We start from the raw sequence: 10,723 nt of genomic DNA, 5'->3' as shown, positions 1-10,723 counted from the left end.
AAAAGTGTAATTGTTTAATGTTACATACATGTATATATTGTACACTCAGTTAAGCTAGTTCAGTTAAGAAGGGATATTGATTAACACAGCACATGGTGTCTTGCAGCTCTCTATCTAACCGTCCCTCTCTCTGCTCCAACATCTCAGATCGTAACTGTTTTTCTCTTCATTTTCAACCTCATTGTTGGTGTGTTAAGACCGTATCCAGCATGTGATATTAGTTTGTCAATGTAAAAGAGAATTGTGCACGGCCCACAATGTGGTGTGCACCCAACACACAAATTTTCAAGTCACTGTCGGGAAAACCCGGCAATTTGAATATGCAGTTATATAGTGGTTGCAGCAGGCCTGTGATTAGTCACATTTTTTACCCTTGTTAACTTTTTTTTTTAATGATACACAACATGTGATGTTGAAACTTATGAATGTCATTTTGAGGGAGATTTGAGTTTTTAGGAGTTTAATCAATGCCAGGAGAGGGACTTAAACTCAAGTGGAGTCAGGCTTTATTGACAGTGGTGCGAAGTGAGAGATTTACAGATGCAGTCGTCTGCCAACACTCGAACAAGCCCCCTCCCCATGGTACACAACACACTCTCCCAGCCCTATGCTACGAGTACGAACAACACAACGCTGTGTAAGAACTCCTCTCTTCCCCGTCGCCATCCGTATTTGGTAGTTATTTAATTGCATCACTACACAGCACAGACATAAAGTGAGTATGTATGTTCTTCTGGCAATTCAGCGTTGGTGTTCAAATTAAAATACAGCTCTTCAGATTTTCATATCTAACAAGCCTTTCTTGTTTAATATGTAATTTTTATTTTCAGCATTTACTGAAATGTGAGAAGTGTGGAGGTCGCTACACCTGGATTCCAAGTTATCCAATGCACTCGGCCCACTAAGTGCGTTGAATGGAATACATTTCATTTCCTAAAGACCTGGTTGGATACATCACCTGGTTAGAAAGCAGTGCACACACACACACACTTTTGTTCATGAGTTGGGGTTTTCAATTTGTTTTAGGGCTGCCTGGTTCAACACGAGTGGTTATATTACAATAATAATAAAAATAAAAAGACCTTCGCTTTCTTGGAGTGTATTATTCTTTTTTGTGTGTGGTACAAATTTAAAGTGGCTTCCCCAGTTTCAACAGGTGTTCATATCCTGCTATACATTCATTATACAGGAGAAATTTGCAGCTAGCGCATTGCTCTAATACTGTGGTGGCAAGCCATTGATGATTCAATGTCCCTCATATTGCTTATTGAGCCAGTATAGAGAAAGGTCAAGCTATGAACTTCCAGTTTCTGATTAGTTCTTAACTGTGCGGGCGATAATGTTGTAGAGCCCACGTTAAAAAAAAAAAGCCTCCCCCAGGGTTAAACCAATTCTGAACCACCTGGAGCCACGAAATACAATCACCCCCACCCCCACCCATAATCAAAAAAAAGAAAATGGGCAAAATATGACAAAATGGGATAAGGCTGCAAAAATAGAGGAACGCTACACTCTGGAAAGACAAGGGATCGAACCAACGTACATCCTAAACTGCCATACCTAGACGGGACAGACAAAACAAATCAAACAAATGGACAAAACAAAAAATATCAGCCATTTTTGATTTTTTTTAGCTCGAGCTGGATCCTCATTAGCATACACTTTAAATGATCTTAAATTACCTTACTGCTTATCCACATCTGCTGTGCCCAAACTGACAGGCAACATAATATCAACTGTACATTTGAACATCTTTGTTATACCAAGTAAAAGTATATATTTCCTCAATATGATAACCCCCCTTCCCTCCCTCCAGACCCTTCAAACACAACAAAAACAGATCTACTCTGTTCTTACTGAGCTTTTAATCATCAGCTACTGCCCTGTTAACAATAAGTTAGCTATTTGAACTGCGGTAAAGGCCCTTCTTTTGAGTTCTTAAAAGTGTGTGGTCTCTCTTTTGAAAACAAGCCCCATCTCCCTTCTCTCCCCCACCCCCAAATCTCAGCTCCTCTGCCTTCCCCATCTTCCTCCAGCTCCTCTCTTTCTCCCTTTCCTCCTTTAGCCAGACTTGGCTCCGACCAGTTGCATAAGTCCATCGGAGCTCATGGATTTGGGGCGCTCCAGAGGGAAGCCCAGGGCTCTGCTCCAGATCAGCTGGGCCAAGACCCCCAGGGCGCGGGAGACGCCGAACAGCACCGTGTAGTAGTTCATCTCAGTCATGCCGTAGTACTGCCCAGGCAAACACACAGAAACACAAAGCAAGCGTCACACAGGGAGTCTCTATGGCTTTTGGAAGAGGTTTCACAGTAGTCACTTTTAAACAGAGGATTATCCAGGGGGCAAGAACTAATTAAAACACAAGGTGTACCTGCTGGAGGCATTTGCTGCACTTGCAGACTAACTGTATGTGCCTTTGATGTTGCGTAGTAATTCTTCACGACTTAAACATGGGAGACTGCTGGTTGGGTGAATTTGGAGTGGGAGCACTGCAGTTGGCAAAGTGTAGAGTATAAGCTCTAAAATACAGTTGCTGATAACCAGCAACCCTGATCATGGAGTAACATCAGCCAATTCTACATCAACCCATCAGCATCATTTAAGTACAGCTTGTATCATGCCTGCATGTGGCAAACCTGAGGCCAGCATCTTATCCTAGCTCTCTGTTCCGGACTAAAATAGAGGCCGAGCTTCAGGTGTGGCTATCAGTAAGGTGGGTCAAACTTGTAGCAGGTATGTCACTCCACCTATGTGTTGTGTAGAGGCAGTCTCACCTGCAGCAGGACCCCGCTGTGGGCGTCCACGTTGGGCCAGGGGTTCTTGGCCTTGCCCTGCTCCAGCAGTACGTTGGGCACGATCTTGTAGAGCTGTGCCACCAGCTTGAACATGGGGTCATTGGGCAGGTGTTTGAGGGCAAACTCGCGCTGGCACTGGTACCGCGGATCCGTCTTCCTCAGCACTGCGTGCCCGTACCCTGGTACCACCTGGCACAGAGAGAGGAATGGCAATCAGGGACAGCAACTCAAAGCCATACATGGGAGATCGAGGGGAGAACAGATCACTGAATGGAACCGTTAATTTGCCAAACATTACAAAACCTTCATAAAGGGTCTCAATTCTCTCCATCACAGCATTAGTTCACTTACAACAAAAGATTGTGACTTTGGAGGAAGAACTCACTCCTCCTTTAGTTATGACGAACGCCTTAGCTCAATGGTGCATTTCCCAAAGATGTGTTGTGAAATGATGACAGTCAATTGGTGAAGAGGAAATCACATTTAGGACTTAGGAGCTACTATGGCAGTGGCACAACGACCCATTGGGGGAAATGCAACCGGGGAGTGACAAGCTCACCCTTCCTGACTTGAGTGTGTTCCAGATGTAATCCCTCATCGCTTCGTCAGACACCTCACCCCCCATCTCCTTCTGCAGTGCAGTCAGCCACACCAGCACCTCCTAAGGACGGTCAGAGACATCAAAGAGGTGAGAACAGGTTTTAGATCACAGAGGAAAATGCACACATCTACTATAGCAAAGAACATGAGATCTTGTATGTTACAAAGCAAAAGGGAATCATTAGCGTTCATCATGAGAACATGTCGGTTACAACACAAGAGGAAATACCAGCACACATCTTGAAATCATGTCTAGCACAATACAACAAAAACAGTGTTGGTATTTCAGCAAGACACACACGGACAGTCACACCAGACACCACTTATAAGTGGCCATCTATTAAAAAACACGACCTGCAACAGGTAAGGCCTTAAAGAGTCGGGAGTCCAATTCTCCTAAACCTTTCAATTAAGAGGGAATAGCTAGGAAATCATTCAATCGAGTTTTATAACCTGTTTTATGCTGGCCTTGGAGTACAGTCCACCATTACTGGCAGAATGATGGTGTATTGGATGGTCGAATGGTGAAATATCAAACAATACAATTTGCTAGCGGTAGACATTCATATTCATGAGCATGGCGCCACACACACACACTCACACACACACAGACACACACACACACACACCTGGTTGGCGAGGCCGTGCAGAGGTCCTGCAAGGCCGTTCAGGGCTGCGCTGAAGGACAGGTAGGGGTCAGAGAGAGCACTGCCCACCAGGTGGCTGGTGTGGGCACTGACGTTCCCTCCTTCATGGTCACTGAAGCCACAAAACACACACACACACACACATAAGATGCCAACCATTAATTACCTGCCATTCTGTATAGTGTAAACATCCGAGTAAGCTTCTTGTCTGGTGTACTGGATATTTTTGATTTGTGATACAATGTTAAAACAACAATGATAGAATGAAGACAGACAGACAGATATTTAAACAAGCAGTATAATATTTAGATAACCAAAAAGACGTTTTAGATATGTTTTAAGTTTGGTAACAAGCAGTAGGCGCAGGGCCTTAAGTGCAGATGTAACAGCTTAATAAAGTCTGTTCTATGAGCCGCTGGGCTGACCTGTGGATGGTGAGGTAGAGGCGCATAAGCTCAGTGAACTGGTTGTCGGTGTAGCCCAGCATGTTGGAGAAGTTGGCGGACCAGTCCAAGGAGGAGTCGATGGCGCCGATGCTGCTGCCCTCGCGGTACAGGTTGCGGTAGATCTTAGCCGCCACGCATGGCAGCTTGGCAATCAGGTCCATGGAGTCCTCATACACAAACTAGACGCAGGGGACACAAACATGTTTAGATGCCTCTTTTCTTCTTCTGCTAAAAAGCTGCCCTATTTTCTTTTGTTATGCAACAGGCCTGGGCAAATACTGTAAATGTGTGTGTGTCTAATGTGTGTGTGTGTATAAATTAGTAATAATAACCCCTTTAAAATCATTACTGAGAAAACCTTTAAACTTCACTGATAGCCAAGCTCAGCCACCTTGGCCTGAAAACTCTACACGGCTACAAAGAGCTGCAAAGGTGAAGGCTTTAGGGACACATTGCTTTTCCAGTTATGTTGCGTTAACATCTATCTGGAAAGTTGTGTGAATTTTCAAAATCATTGAATTTACTACATATTTACCATGAATCAAAACCAAATGGCAAAAATGCAATTTTTGATACAAAATCCGTACACCTCTGCTCAATGGTTCTGTTTTTGTGTGTGTGGTCCTGGTGTTCCTCACCTCCCAGTACTTGGCCTTGTTCACTCCCTCGGAGTAGGCGCGTGCAAAGCTGCTCTCGCTGTTCAGGGCTGTGACGGCGGCGCTGAACTGCGACATGGGGTGCAGGTTGGTGGGGAAGTTGTCCAGCATGGTGACCACGTGGGAGGGCAGGGCGGCACGCTTTGCCCACTCCTTAGACACCCAGTTTACCTATGTGAAAATGGACACACACACACATTCACAAATGTCACATTTTGTCACCCTCAATCTCTCAAACACATGCACACATTTTAGTTTTGCAAGATACCCAAAACATTTAAAAGCTCTCAGGCACACACTCTCACATACGTGCACACTTTCACTCACTCACACGCAGACAAATGCTCACTCACCTGTTCTTCGGAGGGCACCTGTCCGGTCACCAGAAGCCAGAAGAGGCCCTCAGGCAGTGGCTCGGCCCCCCCAGGCGCTTTGGGTAGCAGCTGCTGGCATTCTGGAATGCTGTAGCCACGGAAACGGATACCCTGACAGAGACCATAAATCAGATTTCATCTTCCATAATGTTTGAATGTGTGCATTTCAAGTAATGTACTGCCTGATGTAACCATCAGTGATTCCTTCAGTGATGTCCCTTGCTCTCACTACATTTCCCAGTCCCCCCTCACGCTCATGGTTTTAAATTTTATATTGTTTTGTGACTAATATAGGATCCTTTCCTGTATCATGGGTGTGCTAGTGCTGCTTAAAAAAAGCCAAGATAATAGATACAGAAGGACTTTCCACAAACCCTCTCTAGTCACTAGCAAACATCTTCACCATGCTTGGCATTAAAGCAAACCCAAACCAGACACTTAAGGTCACACATACAATACAGGTTAAACTGCTACACGGATCACCTGACAGTCAAAGGTCTTCACAAACAACCCTTCACCTGAGTCAGGGAATGTATTGTGGGAATCCCAAACTTTATATTTAGGTCACAACACTGTGATAAATGCCCAGCACACATACTACATTGCAATAACTTTTCAGAACTAACCAACATACAAGAACCTGCATGAACTAAACATTAGTGGACGACTGTGAACCACACACAGAGCTACTCACCTCGTCTGGGTCCAGCACTGATGTCTCATAAACCAGACCCTTCATTCCTCTCATGCCACCATACACCTGAGGGTACACACACACACAATTATTATTATTCTCAACACACACACAAGCACACGGTGGGTAGGTCAAAGCACCATTGAACTCAGTATTCTGGATTTCCGGAGAGTGCAGACATCCGCCAAGGTCAAATGCATGCTCTCGCAATGTCAACAAAAGTGAAAAATAACTGGTGGATCAGCCAAGCCACAACAAATGTAATTGAAGCCCTTCAACCCCTTCAAGTTTAATGAAAACAGCCTTACACAAAAACTGACAGCATCAAAAACAACCTCCTTGGCAGAGATAATGATCATGATCACATTAGTAAACTCACAAGCAAACTCAATAACAATATGACTGTAGATCTCACCATGTCGACTGTAATGTTGCCGATGTTGGTTTTGCCATACTGCTGTTTGAAGTTCTTGATACGACTCTGTTCTTTAGGAACGAGGTCCGTCAGGACATCCTTCAGGTTCTGTCAATTGAAGTCAATTCAATCAAAATGTATAATTAGCACTGCTATGTTAAGCCTCAAGACAAATTAAGAGTTGGAGACGATTTAACTACAGCAGTCCTGTAGAAACTAAGAGAGAATGGGTAGACTTAATTATATTTTATTTATATAGCACCAAAAACAATAAAATAGTCTTAAGGCGCTTTACAGAGCACCGAGTCTGAACCACCCTGGAACGAGCACAAGAGCAACACTTTGAAATATCCTTAGGTTCTACATGTTAAGCTTAATCAGTATGATTACTAGAAGAACAGTGAGGTGGCTATGAGAGGATTTAGTCTATACGTTTCTGGAAAACACAGACGCACACACACACACACACACACACAGCACTTACCGTTGCTGAAGAAGCATTTCTTGCTGCCACAAAGACACAAGCTGCACTCTAAGAGAAGGGAACAAGGTAGTTAGATGTGTGATGTGTGACACACAAACAGGGCAGCAGTAACATTTTGGCTGATCGAGTTTCTTTAACTGACCCCTGCCCTGTGTATGAATGAATATAGATGGGTGATTTTTTTGCATCTTTTCCATTATAATTGAACATTCAAAGCTACCCTTCACTTTGGACCTTTTACCTGAATGTCACTATTACGACTTCCAGTTACCAATTCTAGAAACTATGGAGAACTGTTATATTATAAAGCTGAAAATACGTAGACCACACTTGCCAGACTCAAAGACCTCAACATGCACATCATAGTTCAACTACCTGCGGTGTAAAAGATAACTAGGGCTGTTTTATCCTAGCCCAGACTGACAACATAAAATTAATGGTTTGGGTTTAGTTTGAGTCAGTATATAGGCGAGGCTAGGCTACTACATTTTAAAAGAAAAAACATCTACTAAAAAAACTGAGAACCAACTAAGAACAAAGTCTAACACCCATTCAGCTTATTACAGGCGTTTGTTTAATTGGGTGTGTGACGGGGCACCCGAGTGACCCGCCACTGCAGGCTGTATGCTGCCTTCTTTAGTGGACTGGGTGCAGGTGTTTTGTGTGTGTGTGTGTGTGTTGCATGTTTGTGTACAGTTTATAAATACATCTATAGTTTTTCTGCTGAAAATAACCACACCATTCAACTTCTTGTCTTATAAATGTTCTGTTTATTAAGCTGAAAATCTCACGTCAATTCCATATTTCCGTGAGTTAACCCGAATTGTTTAAAAAAAGTGTATAGGCTGGTTTTTTGATAGCACGTCCTGCAGTCCACCGGTCCAAAGCATCCTATGCGCCAAGCTGACCTTGGGGAGAGTAACACGCCAGGTAGACTGCATCTCCCCAGCACCCAAGATGCAGTCTCCTGTAGAGTGGCAGGGCAGTGTGAGGCGTACTACAGATGTGGAAAGCTTGCAGAACACTATTGTCCTGCAGCAGCACTGCGCAGCCCAGTGCCCGAGCCACCATCAAACTAACCCAGCGGTAGGACTGTCCCCTCAAAACACCCATCCCTTCCACAGCCAGCTGAACCAGGCTAAAGGGCTATATATTGACCATGACTTGGAGGGCACCCTTGCCGAGCTCTAGTGGATACTCGGCCCACCATCTCCCTCATCTGCCCCAGCACACTGCCCGGGACCGAGGTGCCACAACCACCAGACTGAGCAGCCTCAAAGCTCTGCATTACTAGTCACCAGAGAGAGAGCCCAGATGAGGTCGCAGCAGGTGATGGCTGGTGGGCAGGCAGTCCATCATCATTTTGGCTGGCCAGTATCCGAGGCCTGAGCATCCGTGGATTGAATCTGTTGGCCTGGTGAATGCACACAGTTATTTCTGGGCACTGAAACTCTGGCCCTCCACGCCACTGGACAAGCAACCCATCCACGTCAACAGCCCCAGAGTGCCACAACACAGCCCGCCAGAGGACAACGACTACTAGCTGGAGAGAGACCAGCACCTTGCTACTGCCAAAGATGTCATCAGAAGTGTTGTAAGCAGAGAGGAGCTGTCTAGACACCACCAGTCATCCACAGGGCCTTCACACCATAGCAACTGCCTCCAGAGCACAGGCCGCCGCATCAAGAAGCTGCATTGACATCAGGGACCAGCACGCAGAGACCACCGCCGTCATCACATCGAGACCACTGTGTTATCTAGACTGTCTTGTCGGACTGAAACAGTGCCGCCTTCACCAGTGGGGGCTATGTAGTGTGTAAACAGTTTGCCCCAAAATGCAGTGTGTGTGTGTTGTCAGTCAATGTTGATTTGTTTGTTTAATGTTTCAATAAAGAATGTAATGTGCCCATGTAAGCGTTAGTGTGTAATTCTGTTATCCATTTGAATCTGTGTGACCATGACCATGGCGTATTTGACCACCCCTAGCTGGTGTGTCGTGTCCGCATACAAGAAGGGGTAATCCCCACCTCCTGAATTCATCTATGCTATGTGTGCTCAATAAACTGTGGAGATGCTATAAGGAACCCTCCCCAATGCTCCGCTTGTACAATAGGCAAACACAGGGTTCTTCACAGGCATGACAGTAGTGTGGCTGTGCACGCGTCAACCACATGCCAAAGAAAAGACATGTACTTCTGTGACCTTACCAGGGTTGTCTAAACTGACCTTGAGATAAAAATGACAAAGCAAATTTTAACCTGACTCAAGGCGGAACAAAACGGTGAGGCACTAGGACCTTACCCGACCTGAAAGTAACCAAGGTGAGATTAATGCTGATTGTCGCTGGTGAAAAATAACCATAGGGTCGTACACCTCACATGTCAGCTGAAGTGCTGACACAACCACAAACTGAGCCACGGAGCGTCTTTAACCAATACACCGTTTTCCATCATTAATGGCGCCACAAAAAATGAAAATGGGCAAAAGGTGAAACACTGTCATACGATGCCATAGTTAATACAGAGTGTGGACTAGTTACTAGGACGATTTGAGTACGTTTTCATGAACTAACTTGTTAAGGGTTAAATACTTGGTATTTTATGCGGAGTACTAAAGCTTTAACTTTAGGGAATATAACGATTGGTAGAGGATAACATAATAAGCGTGGAGTAGTTATGTGACCTGACCAAAGAAGACACTTGGGCCATTTCTGAAGGAGGCTGACTTAACAGATAACTATCAGAGATCAGCCATTACTACAATTTAGGTTACAGGTTATCAGGTGTAATGTTGCAAGTAAAGGAATCAAAGACACGCTAGCCCCTGCACAAGTAGTTTAGCTAAATGACATAGCCAACTACATGTAAGGCCTTACTAGGGAGACTAGGTGTCAAGCCTTTGAGAAACTCATGGATGTCGTGCAAGTAAAACATTCACGTTTAGCAGCTTAACAAACCAACAACTTAGCTTCAGACTGACTTGCTGGGTTGTTAGCTGCTACCCTGCTAGCGTTCTTGCAATAAATAAGCCAAATTGGTTGGTAAATATTAACGTTCAATAGTCATTCCTTATGTTAGCATTTAAAAACGTTGTATCGTAATAACTGAACAATCTACAACACCCGTGCGTAACTTCCAAGAATGGACTGCTGTCCGGCTGTAACATTGAATAGCACTGACAAGCTTATATTCATACAGAACATGGTTATCCAGCAGTCCACACTTAGCACGCTAGCTTGAGTCATTACACGAGAACAATGTTACTAGCCAGCAAGCTAACGCAAGGACTCATTCTGAATAATCTTACCTTAGAATTCAGGATCTTTGGCGCAAGCCTGCTTACAGACAGTAGTGACATTGTGAATGTGAGGGGTATGCCGACGTAGGATAAATATTAAGCCACTTAACGACCGGTGCACCAGGTGCTTTCTGAAGGTGCCCCTCCTGAGTTGGTAGCCGCGGTGAAGGTTGAGAGAAGGTACCAAGGGCCCAAAAGTAGGATTGGTCGGTGCGTAATGTGATTTCAGTGACGTCATAAACAACCGCTGCATAAAACTCATGTGCGTCACAACTGCGCTATTGTTGCGCACTATGTTGTAGTAAATTACAACTA

At 44.6% G+C, this 10,723-nt stretch overlaps 1 protein-coding gene across 1 annotated transcript; it reads right to left on the bottom strand.

Moving 5' to 3' along the window:
* Nucleotides 1–489: 489 nt before the first annotated feature.
* Nucleotides 490–10,587, bottom strand: LOC308370928 (citrate synthase, mitochondrial). Its single transcript, XM_080845669.1, has 11 exons — nt 10,418–10,587; nt 7,112–7,159; nt 6,628–6,735; nt 6,213–6,278; nt 5,498–5,629; nt 5,127–5,315; nt 4,468–4,667; nt 4,025–4,154; nt 3,355–3,456; nt 2,775–2,984; nt 490–2,232 (listed from the first exon to the last, which is right to left on the bottom strand). The coding sequence occupies exons 1-11, from the start codon at nt 10,466–10,468 to the stop codon at nt 2,062–2,064; spliced, it is 1,407 nt and encodes a 468-aa protein (XP_080701795.1). The 5' UTR covers nt 10,469–10,587; the 3' UTR covers nt 490–2,061.
* Between the last annotated feature and the right edge of the window lie 136 nt (nt 10,588–10,723).

The sequence above is a fragment of the Sprattus sprattus genome (assembly GCF_963457725.1).
Source record: "Sprattus sprattus genome assembly, chromosome: 10".
NCBI lineage: Eukaryota > Metazoa > Chordata > Actinopteri > Clupeiformes > Clupeidae > Sprattus > Sprattus sprattus.
The sequence above is the reverse complement of the archived record's forward strand: the minus strand, read 5'-3'. Positions and strand labels throughout refer to the sequence as shown.

What these genes read in the sequence shown, in the direction of transcription:
- LOC308370928 (XM_080845669.1), bottom strand. Translation starts at nt 10,468, where the DNA reads ATGTCACTACTGTCTGTAAGCAGGCTTGCGCCAAAGATCCTGAATTCT. An exon ending in GCAACATTACAGTCGACATG is followed by an intron (nt 6,279 to 6,627) that starts GTGAGATCTACA and finishes GTGTACCCTCAG; the next exon opens with GTGTATGGTGGCATGAGAGG. An exon ending in CTCTACCTCACCATCCACAG is followed by an intron (nt 4,155 to 4,467) that starts GTCAGCCCAGCG and finishes TTGTGGCTTCAG; the next exon opens with TGACCATGAAGGAGGGAACG.